Source organism: Haemaphysalis longicornis, unplaced genomic scaffold (assembly GCF_048455015.1).
Source record: "Haemaphysalis longicornis isolate Haplotype H1 unplaced genomic scaffold, Haemaphysalis longicornis Haplotype H1 scaffold_5, whole genome shotgun sequence".
In the NCBI taxonomy this organism is placed as follows: domain Eukaryota; kingdom Metazoa; phylum Arthropoda; class Arachnida; order Ixodida; family Ixodidae; genus Haemaphysalis; species Haemaphysalis longicornis.
In genome coordinates, this window is record NW_027526385.1 from 150,354,819 (window position 1) to 150,376,833 (window position 22,015).

The 22,015-nt window shown below is 47.1% G+C and overlaps 1 protein-coding gene across 1 annotated transcript in view; it reads right to left on the reverse strand.

The window, feature by feature from the left end:
* The window catches only part of LOC144139933 (putative cytochrome P450 6a13), a 47,470-nt gene extending 25,951 nt beyond the window's left edge, over nt 1-21,519 (reverse strand). Inside the window, exons 1-7 of the mRNA XM_077672157.1 lie at nt 21,291-21,519; nt 14,629-14,728; nt 14,321-14,373; nt 10,648-10,744; nt 9,755-9,880; nt 9,113-9,372; nt 1,894-1,944 (exon numbers count right to left, since the gene is read on the reverse strand). Of these exons, the coding sequence (XP_077528283.1) occupies nt 1,894-1,944; nt 9,113-9,372; nt 9,755-9,880; nt 10,648-10,744; nt 14,321-14,373; nt 14,629-14,728; nt 21,291-21,370 (767 nt within the window). The 5' untranslated portion in view covers nt 21,371-21,519. The remainder of the gene's footprint in view (nt 1-1,893; nt 1,945-9,112; nt 9,373-9,754; nt 9,881-10,647; nt 10,745-14,320; nt 14,374-14,628; nt 14,729-21,290) is intronic.
* Nucleotides 21,520-22,015: the final 496 nt, after the last annotated feature.

Sequence of the window (22,015 nt, forward strand, 5' to 3'; positions counted from 1 at the left end):
AGATCTTTTTAATTCCTTCGTCCTGTGAGCTTCCATTTTATCATTGGGCTGTGCTAGCGGCTGTACAATTGGCGCAGTCGACCGGAAGATGAAACTGCGCATGCGCAATACAGCCCAGAACATGCTCTTCTGGCTACTGTTGTTGGCATTGGCGGTTGGCGCTGATGAAGGTTTTCTGCGTACTATTGCTTAGCATAGCTGATAACCACGGATACTCTTGTCGGAGAAGCATGGCACCTGCGGGTGCCTAGTGTCCAGGAAAAATGTCGTGGTCATGCTACCGCGCTAAACATCTAGCATTTACGGTAGCAAGAAATCGATTACAACTAGAAGCTGTACGTTTGTGCTCGCCTTCTGTGCTGCAGAGTGAACTCAGAACTCCTAAAGGCACACTGAAGTGTATTTGTCAAGCTCCTATTTTGGCTTGCACTTAAGCACATTTTTCATCATTTGTCCGGTTTATGAGGCGGTATTTGTTTTATAAAGGCCGGAAGTAAAAACACTACCATGCGCGGCCTGTGACGGCCGCACCAAATAAAGCAGTCAAGTCCTAACAAGGTGCTACGTCATTGGACGATGTCCAAGATACAATTCAAACCAGTTTGTCGTTCGGTTGTGCGAAAAAACATGCTTGGTGTACAGCGTTTTTGTTGGCTGGGCATTCTCGATATCACAGTAATCGGCATACCGCGCTTCTCCAATGTTGTCGGCTGTCAAATGCGTTGGATAAGCCTATCAGCACGCTTTGGAATCTTAACGATCACTAGCCGAGACGTATGCAGTCGATAAACGCCATGAGCGTCACCGGAGACGCTCAAATGCGATGCACTCTACCTCCTTTTTGGGATTGCCTATCATGTGCCTGTATCGTAAGACGCGCGCTCGCATCAGGCCAACGGTCGTCTGATGCGGGACTGTGCCCGCAGGCTGTCGGTGCTTTTGGCAACACCAAGCTAACGCGAACTCACCGCGCCAGTGCCAGCCTGCATGCGTTCTGCGAACTCGCTTGTGGAGCAATGAACATTACTGTGCAAAAATGTTGAATTCAGTATAGAAAACATTACTCAAACACAAATAAACCAAATTAAAACAACGTGCACTATCGGGGATTCCAACTTGAGAAACGGAAAACAGCGGACCTACTGCTGCAGTCAAGTAGGCCATAAGCCAGCGTGCCAGGAGCGGAAAAAAATGCAGTAGATAATCTATAGCGCGTTTACGATTTTATTTAGAGCTTTCCAAGCATCTTAGATGACTATTTTTTGAATACCTATCAAGCATTACAGTCCCCCAAACGTCCACAAATATCTCAAGCCTAGCGACTGCATTTCTTAGGCAGAAGGAATTTTAAAAGGTGCGGTCGTGCTGCCGCCCGCTGTGCTCGTTCACCCAGCGCAAAACGTGCTTCCCGCAGCGTCGTTTTACGGCGTGCGGTAAGCCTTGTGGTAGATTTCAATTCCTTGGTACATATATAACCTTCCCAGACTATTCTCTCGCCTTCAATTGGCCTTAGATATTTCTAGTAACGTATCAGTCAGCAAAGCATCGCATGTGTGCTTGTGTGGAGCGACTTTGACTAAGAGCTTGATAAAGTCTACAAACCGACAAACTAAAGGCACATTCTGCCAGGCCCGAACGTGTTGGGGCGTAGTTTCAAGTGAGCGAACGAATTGTGACGATCCGCCTGGGCCAGCCGACTAAATGCCTGGCCGACTGATTGTGGAGGTTGGTGGGCGAGTCGTGTAGTAGCTCAGTCAGACCCAGTGGAGAGGCCCCACGGGTCCTGCCCGGACGCATCAGCAGAGACGCCCGGTCACTCCTGCTTCACCTGCGTCTTAATTGCTGCAATGTGGGAACCCGCCTGCACCACCAAGGCCGCCGGGTGTCCCCCACCTGTGACGACTGCCCAGAGCCGGAGACGCTCGAGCACTTACTATTCTCTTGCTGCCAGCACGACACCGCAAGGGAGGAACTCCGGGCCGCACTCCAGTGACTCGGTGCACCTAGCCACAAGTTGGAAGACTTCCTGTTCCCCACGGGATCGGTCGCCTTACGACGGAACGTCTTCCAGTCCCTCCTTAACTTCATGGTTGTGACCGGGCTAGTGCAGCATTTGTAGCCGTGGAGCCTCGGATGAGACGAACGCGACATGTACTGCCCTCCACTCACTTCCTTCTTCCCTCTTTCTCTCTTCCTATGCTTTGAAACCCCCACTTCCTTTCACTGGACTGGGTTGTATGAGGTTGAACTCCCCGACTCAGTTCAACTATATCCCTAGTTCTTTTCTCTTCTCTGCTTTCTTAATAAATCAGCACCCCGCAAGTTTAGCCAGCTTGTGTTGATGTCATACGAAACGTCCTAGGAAATCGCCAAGGAGGATGCAGAGAGGAGGACAGTAGTTTCAAATACATTTTGATACTTAATAAAGTCACGTAAACGCAGCGAGACTGGACGAAACATGCTATAGAGACTCCAGACTACAATTTTCCCTAGTAATCCCGCATGTTTACAAATACCTTCAGCGCCCATTTAGCGCCCATTTAGCGATGGCCACGGCCTTTTTTCACGCGCGCACACGGAGAGAAGATATCAAGTGAGAACTACTGCTGCGAGCCACCTGAGCCAAATCGTGTGATCAAGCTTTTAACAGCAGAGCTGTTTGGGCCGAGCCTTTCCGTCCGTCGCAGCAAAACACCTGAAAGACTCAAGAACAAAATTGGTTAGGGAGGTCCCGCGCATTGAACCTGGGACGTTTACGCCGTAAATCCGGCACCCTAAGCACTGGGTCACCCTAAAGTCTTGAGGGGTACGGGGTTCGCAGAAAATTGAAAAAAAAAACGCTTTCTGTGCACAGAATTGAACCTTGTCACTCGCGTTATGAAACCTGTGTCTATCCTATTGAGCTATTATCGCAATTATCTTTGCATTCGTAGTGCAGGCGTTGGCTTTAGTCTTGGCTGCGGGTTCTAGTGCGTGCTACCGCGGTCCACTTTGGGACAGACGTGAAAGCTTGCGGACGAAACATTCCGGGTCTGCGAGTCACGGAGAGCTTTCAGCGGCAAGTTCGGGCATCCAAGTAAGGTGCAACAGGGGGTCTCCGACGAAGGTATGGAGCTAGGGGCCTCCAGATATGCTGTTTCTCCAGCCTCGCAACACTAGTACAAGATGCGCCATTTTTAAAAGTTGTTGTAACAGGTTTTTCACCGCGCGGAGACTGTAGCAGACAACGCAGCATTACTGGAGCGACCCTGGAGCCGCATTTGTCCCCTCTGAGTCACGTGACGCCAACATGACTGCCAATGCGAGCTCTGTATTCAACCAGAGCAAACTGCGCGCCTTCTTGTGGTTTATCCGATGGTTTTAGTCATCTCTCTCCACGGAATATATTTGATTTCGACTAGCCTGTAGTTTTTGTGTTGACCTTCACAGCGCCAACGCCACTGCAAAAGTCACTTCCCGAAATTACCTTTTTGTATTATTCTTTACAAGGACAGATATGTCTGCGTCGTTACCATACCACCCGGTGACTCTATAGCTGCTTGTGCTATTCTGGGTCCCCGTAGACAAGTTACAGCCTGATTGGATCTTGTCACTCTACTTTCAACACGGTATCATTAATGTGTAAAACAGCGCTGAATCGTAACGAAAGTAAGGGGAATGAACCAGTAACGACAAGCACTTAATATCACCCATACTCGTCCGTTACTGATTCTTTCGTCCCTTTCCTGTCCCAGTTTATAACACGAATTCATATAGACCTGCATAGGAACAAAGATAGCGCCAAAACACTCCAATCCTAACTTTTACTGCATAGCAGCATATGTCTAACCCCCCCTCCCCTATCCTACCCCCCCCCCCCCCCAGTTTTCATACCGGTGCAATCCATTTACTCGGCGCTCCTCCTCACCACCTCTGACACGTCTTTCACTATTATCCCCCTCGCCTCCTCCGATGCCCCTTTGGTAAGTTGCGCAGTCGGCAGCTTACGGCGGTAGTGCGGTTATCAGATGATCGCGAAAAATAAACAGAAGCACGGATTGGAGTAAAAAAGTACACCATATTCACGTGGGGAACCCTGATGAGGATGCGAAGCATCATGGCGGTTCCGTGTGGTTCCATTGTGTTGCCGTTATTTTGAGTGATCTGGTTTTTACTAGCGCCAGAGGCAATTCCGCGTCCGGGTCCACGCCGGTGGCAAAGGCACGCAAGAGCTGTTGTGTTACGGTGAGTAGGCGGTGGTTCTCGAGGCGCCGAAACTAGTCCATCATGTTCTTGTCGATGTTGTCTCTGTGGTAGAATCGGTAGTCTCCGTCAGCTTTGGTGAGGTAAAGGTTGTTGACATTGGTGCACCGGTTGAGAGCAATGTACACGCCCTCCTCTTCGCAGCTTTGTCTTCTCCTTCTTCTTCTTCTTCTTCCGCGGTTCCCCTACGGGAAGATTACGACGGTGGTTGAACGCGAACCTATCTCGTGATGGATTCTTTGGTTGGCCAATCCCTAGGGGCATCGTGCCACAATCAGCATCAGAGGCGCTGCGGACGGGGCTGGTTGAGCTGCAAGGCGCGTGGCGCTTCCCGCCACAGCTTTCCCACGGGAAATTCAGCATCCCCCTCTAAAGTTTTCAGTTCGTCGTTTCCGTTGACGTTCAGCTTCGCGTGCCTTCGTTGTATTAGTAGCTTCTTGATGTAGTTTGAATGAGTCAAGGACATAAGGCGCGTTCGTTGCACTTGCTCCTGTCCCGGATTTGTAGCGTAGTGCGAAGAGCACCGCGTACCTCCCGTTGCGGCCAGAGAGTCGTGGGATCATAAACCGGGTACCGCTAACTATTTCTTTCTTTATAGTGTAGTATCGCGGAGCTGTGGGTGTAAGGAGGAGAGTTGCGCATGCGCAGTGAGCGTGTGGACGGCGCCGACATCAACGACGCAGGACAAGGCGAGCCTAAGAAATGCTCCGCATTTAAAAAAATTGGCCGCGTATCTGCTCCTTTCGTTGCAAATGTCGTCGAAAGACGATAGTCTTTGTAGACATTTGCGGAGGAAATTCCCCCCTTAGCTTTCCGCTCACCTCTCATGCTGTTCCTGTACCGTCGCGCTCATTCTAAGGTAAACACACTAAAGGTTTGCGCAAGGCGATTTGAATTTACCGCGTTACACTGCTCCAGGCCAGGTTCCTCGACGCCAGCGCTGCGGTACTGCGCAGACGCGCGTGAATGGAGGCGGCCGACTAGAATGTTTATAGAGCCGCGTGGCCATGGTCCACGTGCGTTCCAAGCAGAACGTCGAACCTACCTAGTGGAACCTTTCGTTGCTGTTGCCGCGTGATTTTAAGTGCGAATGCACTTATTAAGCGACACTGAACCTGCGTCCACCGGCGAAGTCCGCGCACGTGGAGATGGGCGCGCGCAGCCTGGCCGCTGACATGGCACATACCCACGTGGGTGATTGGCCAAGAATCGGGCGTGAGAAGGGCTAATGCACCTGCTTAAAGGAGTACTGTCACGAAATTTCAAAGCTGAGATCCGCTCTAGCAATCAAGTACAACGACAACACAAATAGGTGTCCGTGAATAAATGCATCTTTCTTTCTTTGTAGTTGTGTGTGTGTGTGTGATCTCTCTTTCGCGAACATTACCGAACCGCGCAAATTCAACTCGTGCATTCGCACTTTCACATTCTTCCCCTCGGGGAAATGCGGGGAATTTTTCATTTGCCGCCAGGAGGCGGAGGTTTTCTGCAGTAGATGTTGAATATAATTTTGTGTCGAAAATCCAAGCATCCATGTATTTTTTAATAAAGGAACACTGTAAATATCCCTTGTGTACTAATTTCCTGTCTTATATTTGCGTAATGTCCTGTCCTTGTTCAGCAAAGTTGACAAGTATGAACATATAAACCGGGCTTAGACGTTTACATGTAGCTGTGAGTATATAAGACTATTGCGGAATTTCAATTTTACTGTGGCCGGGTGGCTGAATCGAGTCACAGACAGACAGACAGACAGCAGACAGACATACAGACAGACAGACCAAAATTTCTGGGTTTAAGTAGCCCAAGAAAGACTATCGTCTTTAAAATGCGCTGACGATTTTTGCGCAGTGCGAGCTGTAGTCTTCTCGGTAACGGCGCATTTCTGGTGCGTCTCAGGAAGTGTTCGTGTGATCACCGAACGCGCGGCGATGTACGCTACTCTGCTGCTACCACGCAGCGCGCCGCCGCCGCCGGCCACCATGTTGCAATCGTGTTTGAACCTCACGCGGAAATATGACGTGGTTCGGATTGGTCCCGCCCAAGGGAGCAGCGAGCATGTTGTTGCAAATCGTGTTTGAACCTCCCGCGCAAATGCCAGTGGTTTGGATTAGCAGAAAATGGAACAGCATCTGGGGAAAGTGTCAGAGGGAGGGCACTTCTTGTTGGGACGGATGCGAAATGTGTGGGGGAAAGGCACTGTAAGGTCCACTTGTGAGATCAGCGCCCAGGCGCCAGAGGGAGGGCACTTCTTGTTGGGACGGATGCGAAATGTGTGGGGGAAAGGCACTGTAAGGTCCACTTGTGAGATCAGCGCCCAGGCGCCCGGGCTGCGCGTGAGAATCCGCCACTCTGTCTGGCAACTCAACTCTGTGGACTCTACGCCGCAGCCGTCGCCAATTCGTCTCGGCGCGCACGGGAGATGGATTGTCTGGCCCACCGAATACCACGGGGATAATCCCCCATTGAGAACGCAGACGGCGCCGCCGGGTTCCGAGAATCGTCGACGTGACGCGCGGAGGAGGTAGAATTATTGGCGTCGAAGCGGGCGCCGCGCGAGACACCATTGTAACGCGCCCCGGTCGGCACAGTGCACTGTCGCTTTCTTTCGCTCTCACCCCGCGGCGTCGCGCGCACTTGCTCGTCCGCGAGCGTGCCGTTGACCCAAACATGGCGGCGCCTCATTGAATATTCCGTAGCGCGCTGAGTTACAGCTGTCTACGTGAATTTGGGCACTCCCTTACGCGTGTACGAACGCTACAGGGGCGTTCCCGAGAGAGGGTGATCTCGAGGTGTTATAAGGCCAAACTTGGCCGTTAGAAATCGTTCTTGTCTGAGCGCTGAGCTGGACAGTTTCCGGCGGGACAAGGAGTTTCGACCGTTAACGCTAGGTCGGGATTTGTGAGCCCCCTAGGCTAGAGGTTAAGATCCCGTCGGAAGTTTAGGGTACAGCGCCGTACCGGGCAACTAGACGGATCTTGCAGCGAGACAGAGTCTCGGCCGTCGTTTCTCGAGCGGTTTGTGTACGCTCCGAGGGTAGGAGAGTTAGACGAAATTGAGAAGCTCAAGTGATTTGTGCGCACTTGGAGCTAGCGCCTAGCTGAAGTTTGAAGTTTTTCTTTTCATTACTCATGTACCCAGTTTTCCTACTGTAAATAGCTGTATATAAACTCTTCGTTTCACTTAATCAACCCCAATGCCTCGAGTTCGTCGATTCGACCGCCGTCTCCAAGAACTTCAACACCATCGCCCTGCCAGCCTCCTGCCAAATCAACCGGAGCCCGGGCGATTGGTTTCCTGATCGACACCGGACTTGGGGGAAATGAACCACAACCATCTTTACTGGCAGTGAGAGAGATGACGCTGTAGCCGCACGTGTCGTACTCCACCTCACGCTTCGCTAGACGCTCCTCTACGTTTTCTTTCTTTCTTCGCTGCGGCGCTAGTTCACTCAGTTACGCGGAAATAAACAGACGCCGCTCCCGCGAAGCCCAAGTAACGGCTGCTAAAAGGGCTGCCCCTGAAAACGACCAAAACCCGCTGTATCCGTTCCCGCTCAAATAAGACTTCGTCACGGAGCTCTGAATTTCTCCCGGTTTAGCAGAAACTTGCTCAGTTTGAACAGTGGCGTGAGCCCATATTTTCTTTTTCAGGTTTGAAGGCCTTCCCAGTGATATTCTCACCGATGTCTTTCACGCCTAACTATGCGCCATCAGCGGTTGACTGTTAATGCATGCGCGGTTTGCCGGTAGAAAAAGGGGTGCGTGCAAACACAGCTAGTCTTCATGCCACTACCGATGGAATTCCGGTTGTGCTGGTTGGAGATTTAAATGTCGAAATTACATTGCTCAGTGTGCTTAGTCGGCTGTCCTCCTTAATCGAGTGGTTCGAATGTGGATTGATGTGTTACATAGACATGTTACACAGGCAGTAAGATGCCTACGAGGTGGAAGGGAATCGGACCGCCACATGTTTGTACACGAGAATGGAGCTCAAGGGCTTCCAGGTTTAAAGTCGTTATGGCACGGATGCATGCCCTTCGTTTGGAGCAAGGAGAGCAAGAATTGAAGTGCTGGCCCGAACAAAGCGCGAACGGGGGCAAAAACAAAGGCAAGCTGCTGGCGCCGCCGTTACTGCCTTAAGTTCAGCTCGTCGAATAGCCTGCTACGAATAAATTTTGAATGAAAAGCATCTTGCCCGCTCGCAACGCCAGCGTGAGCCTATATAACTTCTTCAGAGGGCTTTTAAGAGATATTTTCGACCACGTCTGTCACTTCTAAGCGCGCGCACATGAACGGTTGCAGGTTATGCGGGCGCCGGTTTGTAGTGAAAAACAGTGGGAGGAGGGCGGCTGGGAGTGCACGCGCAGCTATAGGTTTCATGTCCTACTGATGGATGGCATGTTCGTTGTGCTGGTGCGAGGTTTAAACACGGAAATTAAACGGCCAAATGGAAGCTGTCCGGAGTCCTTAGTGGTAGAGAGTATTGGGTTCATGTGTTACACAAAGAGTAAGATGCTTACGACACGGGAAGAGGGGAGGGGGGGAGGGGGAGGAGGAGGGGAGAGGGTAGCACAGGCAGCTCCATGTTTGTCTGCAAGAACAAAGCTTGGATCCTTCAGAGGTTCATTCAGCTAATGGGAGGTGTGCTCCAACGCAAATTACAACAAACGTGCTTTCTTTCGTGCACTCCGTGGACTGCGCCCAGCTTTGCAGGTCATCCTTCTTCACAGAGTGGAAGGGCACCAATTTTTTGTATCAGTGGGCCCTTGGATATTCCATGTCGAATAAATATTCTTTGATTCGTTAATAATGGTGCATGGCTAATTAACCAGGCAGTGGGTGTACTTTACCAGTGTTAAACAAGCCACTAGCACGTCTGGTACAGAAACAAGCACGTGTGGTACAGAAACCCATCCAGGTTATCTTGAGAAGTAGCAACGGCCGTTTGGAATAGAGTGTTCTGCGGGTTACGCTGCACTCCCGTGTCAATGCCGAAGGCTGCTTTTGAAATGACGTCGAACGTGAATTGCTCGCAGTAGCTTCCAATTTCCAGTTCGGCCCCGTTTTCAGCGTTGACACTTAGCTCATCTATGAACTGGCTCTGGGCATCCAATAAAGATGGCACCACCTGCGGGCAAGTAGAATTGACTTTATGTAACATTGGGTATATGCTAGATTGCAAACTAAACCGCACACTCTAATGGTAATTTAATCGTTCTGAGTGATTTTAAAAGCTGAGCGCAAGGACCTCACCATGAACATGCAGAAATGTTTTACCATGATCCAGTGGGCAAACAAGTCAGAATTAACCTTCTTTGCACATCACTTGCAGTTTCCAAGAGTCTTTCAATATTACACACAATTGTGCCTGGGCTTACACTTCCCGCAGCAGTGTCGAAGCACTACCGTTCATTACCTTATATTTCCTGCAGAAGTATAATAAAACAAGCGGCCATTGGGCAACGCGCTCTGGAATACGCTAGAGCTTTGAACACTTTGAACAGCCGTACCATTTTCAGTTTCGCCGGCGTGAAGAACTGCGCCATGCAGTTCCTCATCTCCCTCCAGACACGCCCCTTGCTGAACAGCACATTTCCAGAAAAGACAGACTGCAGCTCGTACATCCGCATCATGTGCTTGGAGAGAGATAGCAGACAGTTCAGTCAGTGCTCTTTTGAGTCTTTTAACAACAAGAAGTTTTTTTGCTACGTATGGCAATGGGCTTAAGTATGTGTAAATCTAATCACGCGATAGTTTAGGATGAGCTCTGCCGCAAGCACAGCCTGCTTTTTTTTGCTCCCTATAAACGACTTTACCAGAAAAGGGCTGTTTAACAGATAGACGATATCACACAGCGTCATCAGCAATCTCACTACTCTTATGATGCACCCAAAACTTGCCCCACAAACGTCGTTCAATGTATAGCGGCAAGCAGTAGTAATTGGAGTAAGAACGCAATTGCCGATATGTGTTGCGGTGCCACGTAGGTGGGCCGACGGAAACAAATAGGTGGCGTTGCTGTGATGTCTGCACACTGCCCCTGCCGCCCTACCCGAAAGGCCTAATCGTTGCTCTGCTGGCGCTTCTAGGTTGTACAGGGATATTCGGTACACTGGCACTCGCAGCCATCAGCGGCGACTGCATCCGTGGCCGTTTGGTTCGAGGAAGTACCGAAAGTTTGGAATCGTGCGTAGTTTTGCAAAGTTAGACGCAACTGTTGGGATGCTGGTTGCTTTGTCGATGAGGACGTTAAGTGTAACTGACGGAGAAGAAGCGAGGCACGTGACGTAAGCCAAGGACAGACTCTATTCACTTCTATCCGCCGACCCCTGTCCGCCACTTCTATCTGGCGACAAGGCAGCCCAGGTTTGTAAGTAATTGAATGATTAGAAGTTTTACTCACCCCCCGAGCATCAAAGTTGCTGAAGTCCTTCACAGAAATTTCCTTTACCATATCCAGGTCTTTCACGACAACGATGGGAACGGCGCCCAGAAAGAATCTGTAAATATATCCGAATGCATTCCTATCATTGGGAGGGGCACGTTGTAACACCGAAACACACACATATAAGCTAAATATAAAGGAAATGTGGAGGTATAGCGATTATATCACCGTGAATGGACAAGAGTGTTTGCCGTTTTGTTCTTCATTCTGCTTAGTTGCCCGAAATGCTTCAATAATATAACTGTTCCTACCCTAATAAAACTGTTTTATTGCAACTTGCACCACCCCTGCCTTCTGCGTGCAGTAGCAGCACTGCCAAAACGAGTTATTTTTATATACAGAAAAGAAAAACACAACTAATGTACAGAAACAGCTTTGTATAAATGGGGTGATTGTAGAAGGTGAAGAAAATATCACACGCCAATTTTGCTCAGTATATGCTATTTTACTCCTTTAGCTCGCGGAAAGGCTATGCCAATAGTAATTGCCGGATAAGAGGCAGGGCTTTGCGCCACCCACAGTGAGCGGTACATACGCAGGAAAAAATATTTTCAGTTTAGGGCACTACAACTCCGGACGACCCACCAAGAGCTGCCTTAAAGTGTATTGACAGCGTTCTGATACAAGTTATTTAGTATCGTACAGGGAGCTGTGAGTATCGCGTTAGGCTCTCAATCACCCTCATTGATAACGTCATGCATCTAATGTTTGCAGATGAAACTAGCGTATTTTAAAAATAATTTCGCAGGAACATCGAACGGCGCGTGGGTCACTGCCTTACCACGGTAGAAAGCGGCGAAACGAGGGAGAGTGATTTCGCATGCGTATAACAATGCTGCCAGTGCAGCCGTGACCTGCTATGGGCAGTTCCTACAAGGGCGACACAAACCCTTTCTGCTGGGTATTAGCCAGCCGCCTTGCAGCAAACAAGGCGCACGCGAAATCGATGTCACCGCCCGGCAATAAAGATAGCCGGCTCGTTGCAGGGGGAAGGGGTTGTGTGGTGCTTGAGGGAACAGCCTGTAGCAGACCATGGCGGCACTAGCGGGACCGTTGTGCGCATGCCGATCACTCTAGCTCGTTTCGCCGCTTCCTGACTGATAAGACGGTGACCTGCCCACTAATCGACGTTCCCCCGATATGAAAAAAACATTCGCTGGCTGTACATCTTTGGCCATGGAGTTTCTTACGATGAAGCAAAAGGAATTTCTAAAGGCACTACTAAATTTCTGCCGCACTCGAATAAATGAAAAGCGGCGTTTGGTTCTCTCCACGATATCGATATCCCACCTGTTGTATAATGGCAGTAATGTTCCTCTTTAGCCAAGTTATTGCACTGTTTCATTTGAATCAGCACTACGTCAACGATACCTCGACAATTTTGACAAGTTTAGTCGGAACACTCAGGAAGCGTACCTAAACAAAATGCTAGCATACAAGGTTAGGTCACCATACATTTTGTAAGACGATTATCTTATGTGCGTTAATGAAGTGAACAATTCGGCGTTTTCTGCCGTTCTCTGGTTAGATATTTTAATTGCCCACATTTGTCATTTACCCAAAAACATAATATAGAAAATACTAAAATCCCCCAGTCGCATTGTTTCGCGCAATTAAAAGAACCCGTCCATACGCCTAGAGTTCGTCGAAGCTGTAGAGTGCATCGTTCTGTCTCGTGACAGAGGCTGTTTTCTGCCATGGTGATGATTGGATTTTTATTGCGCAAGGCCGAGTATTGGCAAAGAGCGCCAAAAGAAACTTATATTGTGAGAGTGGTGTGATAGTAACTGCTAAAGCATTTCAGTAAAAAACGTGAAATTAAACGAGAAACGCTGAATACGAGCCGGGAATATGAGTAAAGAGCCAGGTTGTGACATGCATGATAAGAGATGAGGTGTAAAAAATATTGCCGCGAACCATGCATTAGGTTTGTTTATTTGTGTTTTGCTTTTACCGCCCCGCTGCGCCGGTCTGTGTTATCTCTGTGCCAAGGGAAGCGCGTGTTCCATTCTTTCTTTCTGTGCCGTATGTGTTATCTGTTCTGATAGGGAGAGCATCCCGATCTAACGTGAACAGCCCGGAATAATCTTCTTGGATCTGGAATGTTCTCGATGCGAATCGACGGTTCGAGAACCACGCGCGCCGAAAGATAAAAAGACGGCAGAGCAGACGCCGGGGTATTCGAATCTGCGACGCTCGCCGACGCAAGTTACTTTGTTGACCGCTGCTTCGCCGCCTCTGTATTCTTTTCAGTTGTTAGGGGAGCACAAGTTCGCTCCAATAAACTTGTTTCTCCTTCAAAACAATTGCGTCGTCCTTGTCTACGTTACAATATGATGCCCGCAGGAAACTGGAAATTTCGCATATGAGAGATTACGGGTAGTCGCCCGAAAAGTATCATGGGTGCAGTGAAATGGGTTTTCTGTATAGTCTTGGGAGGTGCTTGCGTAGTGTTGTTTCGGGAGCTTTGCATGTAATTAGGACGCGAACTACGCATAGGACCTTCCCACATCTGCTACAGAGGGGTATTGGAGATCCAGTGACCATGTGCGAGTGGGTTGAATGTGTGGGGCTTATCCGCATCCTTGCTAAGGCGACTTCCGTGCGTCTGTTGTGTGAATTGCTAGTGTATCGCATCAAGTGTGCTTTATATACGCGTGGTCTGTTGTCTGTTCGCTGCACTGTGCTTGTCACTTGTTACGGAGATGTCTGATGTGCGGAATCGGATCACTGTGTTATAGTGTTATGTTAACAGGGATCCTAAAGCAGCGGCAACGGCCCTTGCGTCTGCCCAATTGTTGCCAGCCATCCTAGCGTTACCTCAAACCTAGACAACGACCTGTTGAATTTTTCAGCATAAGCGGACATAACGGTGTTAAAAACTAGATTTACTATGTGTTTTTTGGGGGGGTTTCTTAGAGGAGACCGAGCGAACAGCGCTCAAAGAATCTGTACAAATGATTAACTTGGGAATTTGATGTTGAAGAATGTGTTGTACAATAAGCGGAATTCGGTATGCTTCTGCTGACAAAATAGTGGTTTGTATGCTCATGGTTCTCCACGCATTAAAGTTGGAACCATGATAACCACAAGACATCATATTGGAGGATTTAGAAGCATCACAATACAATTATGGACATTTGTGAGAGGGTGCTTCTACGTAAGAGATTCCGTATGCTGCTGTGTCGGCTAAGTGTGGTCAATTCCGAAAGTACGCCAGTAAAATCGAAGCGGATGGAGAGTGAAATTTCGCGTAGAGAGCCAAATGCTAGGTACTTGGTGCTGCACCAAAGATAATATTTATGCAGGCTCAGGTGCTCTAACTAGGTGTAGCAGGAAATGGTTTACGTTGATGCTTCGGCGAGTTGTTGTTCCATAGTCTTAAAATCCACAGCGCAACAACTAACAAGGACAATAGGGAGAGAACGAGACACAGCGCTTGTGCGTTGTGCTGTCCGTATTATCCTTGTTTCTTGTTTGCGCTGTGGATTGTAAGAGTAGCAGTACACATTTGTTTCATAGGTATGCTGAACGAAGCTGTAAGTCTTTCGAATCGAAGCCGCGTAAGCAGTAATAACTGCCCAAACAATGTTTTCACTACTTATTAACCAAAAAAGCTTAGCTAACTCACCGGAACACGTCCCCGTATTTCTTCAGCCATTGCTGTAAACTTTCGATCTGTGTCTGGAACGATGAATAGTGTTCAAGGTTCATCATGACAGCAAGTTCATAACGACATACACGAGTCTATGCAAATATCCCGCCCTTTGTAGTGCCATTAAAACATTGTGCGACATTCACAGCTGGCGGCGGAGAAAAAATATTTTTGTTTGAGAGAGCTTCCAAAACAGAATTGCGTATGAGTTACGGTTGCCATAAGAAAGCCAGGTGACGCATACAAACACTTAGGGATTAAAAAAAAAGTTTTGTTTCACGCACCGGCTTCCAAAAGGAGTCTGCATTTCCGCTGATGAGACTTTGAATCGGTGGTCCAGGTATTCCGGTGTCCTTAAAGACATCGAAGCACTCTCGACGCTTTCTACACCGAAAAAAGAAGCTCGTACGTTATTTTCGCACCTCACAAGAACACCGCGTCACGGTAATTGCAAATAAGAGCAGTATATTTGTTACTAAAAGCTATCGTTGCTGCGCTGAGTTCGGACTGGCAACGTATTGTTTCCTGGTCGTTAGAAAATGTGCCTTGCAACTTTTCGAACGTGGTGACTATAATTATATTAGTATAGCAGCTGCGTCGTTGGAAGGTTGAGTGGCAATTGTCTGGTTGCGACAATATAATGACTGCAGCTACAAGTAATGGCCGTTTCTTACCCTCAAATTGGAAATATTTCGCGTTTTGATGCATTTTTTTATGACTTTGCGAAATTGAAATGTATTTTCAGAATCAAGAAGAATGCGCGAAGTCGGACGTTGAGAAACAAAATATATAAATATCCAAAACCAGCGTTTCCACTTCAGTGCTTAATTACAGGTGCTGGGCGTATTTCATCTTGAGCCATGAGACGCCTGTATTCTCTTACAACTCCTGAAAGTTTATTTTCTTTATTTGTTTTCAATACTGCCAGTCTCGAGCGAGACCTTAGCAGGTGGGCATTCATACAGTTCCAGCAGAAAGAACAGCAATGGGCCTAACACTGGCCCACAAAAGAAAACAAAAGAAAAACTATACAATAAAAGGTACCACTGGTTTGGAATAGCATGGAGTTCCATTGGATTATTCTATACAGAAACCCGCGTAATATACATTTTGGGTTGACCACATAAATTCATGATCAACATAAAGAAAACAAGCAAGAATAGCATTGCCAGGGGTGCAACTATGACAACAAAGGCACCTTGTACCTAAAATATTCTGTTGTGTTTATTGAGTACCGGGATGAAATGCACTAAACGTGTTTAAGGTTAGCGAATATGATTTGTTGGGACATTATCCAGATATATATAGAAAATTAGGCAAGTTGTGTTAGAAGTAGTTGGGACCAGTTCGTTCCTTTCATCTACTGCAAACGGAAAGACAGTGTATTCAAATGTATCAATATGAAACGAGTATTCTACTAGTGTGTACGAGTGTTTGTAGCGTGAGATGCGACATTTGGAAAAGGATAAATATTTAGAAGGATCGACTTTCAGCCGATTGTGATGTACCTGCTGTGGAAATGTCAAGCGTGCCAGTTTTTCTCGATGATAAGAGTTTCAAGAGCCAAATATTTAGACAACGGACGTAAAAGTCGTAAAGTGTATGTGTGTCATCTTTACGTCCCCAGTTTAAATATTTCCCGCTTGAAAATCTTATGAATTACCAACTGTTTGAACCCATGCGTCGTTAAGCTTTGCTCTGGCAGATAGTGTGGGAAGACCCACGCAAGCTACCGAGTTGTTACGGGTGTATTTGTCATAGATGACCCTGATGCATTTTTGTTTGACCCTTTTTATGTTATTTCTTAGCCATCGTGTGCGGAAACCATTCAACGTTGGCATATTGCGAAATTGGGCGCACGCACGTGATGTAGGCTAGCAACTTGGCATACCACGGTGCGAGTGGCAAGCGTCGTCTAAGACATAACTGGCGCGCAGATGGCGATGTGTTTATCCAAATGAAGTCTTGATGTTAGAGTCACACCTAAATATTTCTGCCGGTTGACATTACTTACGACACTACCTTCAAGTGCGTAGGAGAGCTTATAGGGTTTGTAGTTGGGCAAGTTGGTACATAACTTTAACAAAATTGTGACTTTGTGACCATTGATTGTGACTTTCCCTCTGTTAGCAAATAGCCTAATTCATTCACTGATCATGCGCGCGGCTACTCTTTGATAACATTTCGCCTATATATTTCGTTCTTTGCTTTCAAATAAACAGTTGATAGTCAGCGCTTGTTTTGTCTTCATCTTCCCTTTGTCCCGTGCTTCGCGCTGTTTGGTTAAAGCTTATAGGGATTTTTTTTTCTCTAATGTCATGTACATTATGTTTAGGGCAATGGGCATCTTCCACGTATTGCACCATTCAGAATTTTTTTCTAGTAAACAGTTCAGAATGTCGAGGTGTTTCGGATCGTGAATATCTTTATGTGTTGTAGTCGTATCCAACAAGTTTCATGTGACGAGCTACCTTACAGGTAAGGTCATTGATGAAATTGAGGAACAACAGAGGTCCCAAAACTGGTACTGCGGGGGCACCGGAGGTGTGGGCGACTTTTTTGGATGGTGCTTGTTCGCAAACAGTGCACTGTTCCCTCCCCGACAATGGCCCTCAGTTTTGAGGTTAGCTTGGCGTGGGATACAATGTCGAATGCTTTTGTGCCGTCTAAACCGACAATGACTGTGTGACCGCAGTTGTTGATGGCCAGCGCGAGATCTTGTACTACCTCGACTTGCTGGGAGACGCTTAATAAGCCACTTGAAAAACCATACTGGTGAGGCATCAGAAATTTTCGCTTTCTATAAAGCACTTGAAGTGTTCCAGTATGATGCGTTTCCTGATTTTGCAACTTGTACTAATGAGGGATATTTGTCGGAAAATAAACGGTGTGTCATCGCGAGATTTGTCAATTTGTAGAACTTAGGCTATTTTCCAATCATATGGATACTGCGCGGTCGAAAGACCTATAATTACAAAGTAATGGCTACACAATTCGGCTAATCGTTTCAGGAACTCGTTCGGAGTGTTCTCAAAGCCGCTTGCTCTTGTTTCCTTTTCAAAAGACCGCTCACATTTTGTTTCCTTTTCAATCACTTTAAATGCATCTTAGCAGCTCATAAGATCCCCTAATGCTGCCTTGTGCGGTTCTTTTCGTGCATTTCCATGTTGCCGTTGGATTGAGTGAATTTGAGGTACGGCGAACGCGCCTTTTGTCCTCATGCGGGCTTGTTACAGTAATATTAGCTGTATAAAACCAGCAACATAAGCAAAGCTTAACATCAACAGTTTGCACGAGGTGCACGAACACGGCGATTGAGCATTTCTTTTGGGCTTTATAGAGAGGCTTAAACACCGAGGTATTAAAAGTCAACTAAGAAACATTTTATTGACATTTGCTTCAATTTTTTCGGTGACCGACACTCTTCACGTTCTAAAAAAATAACGGTGGAGTAAGACGGAGACGAGGAAGAGCGGACAAGACTCGTGCTCATTACCGACACTTCTTTACGAATTGGATGCTGGCCACAGAAAAAGAAATAAGTTAGGCCACACCGAATTCTCCGAGAGAAGGAACAGAGATGGCTCCCTTGTTTCTGAAAACAATTCCGGCCTTTGTTTACTACCTTTACTCCAGGCCTTCCTGCGACAAATACTAGATAAGAGTTTTCCCGATGAATGCATTGATTGCCTGAAGGGCAAAAAACACTATGAAACGAAGCCTAGCATAAATATTTCAACCGAAACATTGAACTTTAGGCCACAGATTTTATTTCACGCGAGTATCTAAAGCTGCGGAGATAACTGTACAGGCATCTTTATCCCCAAATACTTTTTTACTATGCACTTCTGCACGAAGCGCGAGCGTAATACGCAAGGCGCAAGCATCGACGGAATACTTTGTACAATTATTTACAGTTTCGAGACACGGAGATCAAAAGAAAACATTGGGTCATCTGAAGTCGCAACTGAAATGTTAACTCTGAGGGAACACCGCAGCTGGTGGTTGAAATGGTTAAACATTGAAGCTTTCTCTATTCAAACTGGGTTAAATAGAAGACCACAATCCACCATCCTCCAAAATACAAACTTCGAAAGTCAGAAGCCAGTTCAGAGAAAGTTCATACTAAGGCCCGCCCTACTACCACAAGGAAAAGCTGTGCGCCGCGAAAATATTGAGAAATAACACCAAAGTGTATTTGGTGCCTTGCAGCGCCCTGCGATAATGCGCCTTGTCACCACTTTTTTTAACACGAAAGTGTTTTATGCCGGGGTACACCAAGATTTTACCAGCGTCATATTCGTCACGAAAATGACGTCACCAGCAAACGTTCCATTGACGCGGCTGCGCCCGGACTCGAGCCACGAGCTCTCTCGACGCACCGGGAAGTACACAGCGCTCTGCCAACTACAGTTCATATGACAAGCTAGCTGCAGCACTGTGGACGCTACATTGTTGTTCCCCTCAGGGCGCCTAACTCACCGCGAAGGCAGCGACAAAAGGCGCCGGAGCCTTGCGGTGCCACTTGCCGAGAGGGGAGAAGGGAGTGTCCTTTCAGAACCCCCTTCACGGCGAGTTAGGCGCCCTCAGTGGGCGCACTATTGATAACAATGTAGCCTCCACAGTACTGCAGCTAGCTTGTGATATAAACTATAGGCTGCGAATTCAAGCGCAAGTAGGTTTACGAACACGCCTTTTATCTTTCCCACTACTTCCTTCATTCCGATGCCGTCTAGGAGATGCTGCCGTCTAGGATAAGTGAAGCGAAGGAGTTCATCATGACACTAATGAGCGGCTACAGTTGGCCACTCGATGCCAGCGTCTTGGTGTACGGGGGTGAACTGAGGTACCCTCCGCACCTACTGCTTTCGGTTTTGGTTCCGCTTCCGTTTCGTTGGCACGGTTTTTAAGGGGCTGTGGTTTCAGTCAGATTTACGCAGTGTACCGGCGCGTGCAATCCAGTGTATGCCATTGATGAGTTTATGGGTGCCATACCGACGTAATATGAATTGTATATGTGCACGGTCATATGAATACACAGTAATGATTTAAACGCTCCTGTGAAGGCACGTTTGACTTTAGTGTTTTACCGATTCCTATTAAAGAGGCATCAAATAACATTTTTTCTTATGGCGCTACACGGCTTTTTGAAAACGTACATGTTAAACAGAAACGCTGAGTCGATGGTATCGTCCATGTTGCAGTTCATTCACAGGATAGTAAGCTCAAAGGCTACTATCACCAAAACGACCTTATTCTACAGACCTTATTTGTACCCTGTCGTCCACCGGTGTGTATCCCTGCCCCACTACTAGCTGGAATAGACGTAAATGTTTGGTTCGCCGAATTTCGAATTGCCGTTTCACCCTGAATATTAGGCGCCACAATTCTTAAATAGTCCTTGAATGTATGTTTCTCATTATTTTAAATAAATACCATAAAATAAAAATAAAAAATGATAGAGCAGTCGCATATACGCCGGTTTAATAATGCGTGGTACCCATGTTCCATTCCGAAGACAGGAAGCGTTTTTTTTGCACTTTTTATTTCATACGGCGGCTCTGTTCTAATTGTTTTCTCTTGGGCTTAAGGTGGAGGTATAGGTGGCCGCTTTCGTCATTCGTTTATTAGTCCTTCCCGCCGTGTAACAAGGTGACTTGGGAAGGCGAGATGAAATGCTTTTTGGCACGAAATGGGTGTTTAAATCTGCTGGTAGGTTTATTTTTTCCGCTTCAAAATTATTGTATTTCTGTGCAATACTTGTGTAAATTCGTATCTGGCGTTTTTTCCTCGCTGGTGTTGCGCATTTGCGTACCAACGCAACTTTTTCTCCCTCTCCAATATGCTGCACATGTTATAATCGCCCGCCACGGCTAACCCCGTAAACCTCGGGCCTTTGGGGGTGGCCGAGTGATCGGGCTGCCGGTTTCACGGCGAAAGGTCAAGGGTTCGATTCCCCGGGTCTCCCTAAGCGCATTTCTGCATTGAGGCGCACAATAAGCTCGTGGGTTCCATGCCTCTCAGGAACTTTACCTCAGGCTTGTTTGTGTAGCAATTCCCCATCACTATTTCACCGATGATGATAGTAGACAATCCGCATGGATGGAGCTCAAGATAAAAATCTCCGGGGCGGAAATGTACAACGTGGTTTTTTGGTTTCCTAATGGCAGTATAATGAACCGGAATAAAGTGAATCTTTCTTTTTAAAGGCCAATTAAAATGCAAACGGAAATGACAGTTCTCACCTTCTTGAGTGCACTCGGGTAGGCAGAAATATTTGGGTGATAATCTTGGTTAACCACTAAAATGAATGCTGTACGGGACGTAGAGTTCTGCGAGGAGCCCCTCTGTATATCTGTTTATGTCAATAAATAACCCCTTGTAACCCTACTGAGAAGCTGTCTTACATTTAAACAAAGGCTAGCAGGTAAATATGAACTGGTATATTGTAGTCTTCATCGTCAATAACAAAGGAAAAAAATAAATGGCGGGACAATGTGTGTATACGACACTTGATTTTTACCCTTCCGCGTTTTACTTCGAATATTACAGAAGAGTATTTTGAAATAGGTGACATATGCATTCTTTACAAATATGCACAGTAGTCAAATCTTCGTGAAGAGCCACGATTGCTGAAGCTTGTCACCAGAGGACTACAAGTAATTTTCGCTCGTTCGCGTGCACCATGCTAAAAAATGATAATTCCGGCTTCCCACCTCTGTGACCAAAGCTGGTTCTGCTTTTAAAGATCTTTGAAATAGACGAGGTGTAGACGAAAAGACAGATAGAAGTAGCACGCAAAAAGTGGGTTTGCGATCGTTGTGACTCGTGTCCTGGCGACATCTTTCAGCACACGGGAGTACTACAGTGCAAAATCATCTTCATTTCCAATTCGCGAGAAGAAGGATTTTATTTTGCCTCTACGAAACGTCAAATAAGATCTCACCTGATTACCCACCAGCCTATACTGTAGAAGACGCAGGTGACTAAGGCTATTATCCATGCGCAGCAGCCAATGTCCGCCATCCTGACAGCGTTTCACGGCGATCTGTCGACTTATTTTCACGGAAGAAGAATGGGAGCCTCAGCGTGCTTCTCCTGTGGGCATTAGGACCCAAACTATTAGCGAAGCCCGTCGTATTACGTAATGCCGCCGCCTAGACATGTTGACCACAATCGTGTATATCCGGGTTGATACGAGGAATAAGTGGCGCCTCTTATCGCTGTTCGCATTTGGCCCTGTTCCGGACTTGGCCCTTGTTTGGTTGTATCGTGGTATCATGCACTTCTGAAAAGGTCGGAGATAAGCTGATAGCGACTTCGTTTTGAGTAAGACACGTTTTTGGCATCTCTTACGGATGTGTCGACTAGGCGCCTGTACATGTCATGAAGATGACGTCACAGAAGCTCTTACCTGTAAATTACTATCTCCTATCTATGCGCTCTCAAAGACCCGCAGGTGACGTGATGATAATAATCAATCAATCAATCAATCAATGTTTATTAGAGTGCCCAGGAACAGCCGAGGCCTTGGTTCTGGGGCACTGAGGAAGACAAAATGCGGTACTAATATACAGGAGCAACTCACAAGGAGCAACTCACAACTCACAAGTCAACGAGAAGAACGAGCGAAGAAAAAAAAAGAGCAGTAAATCCCTAAGGATAATAAAA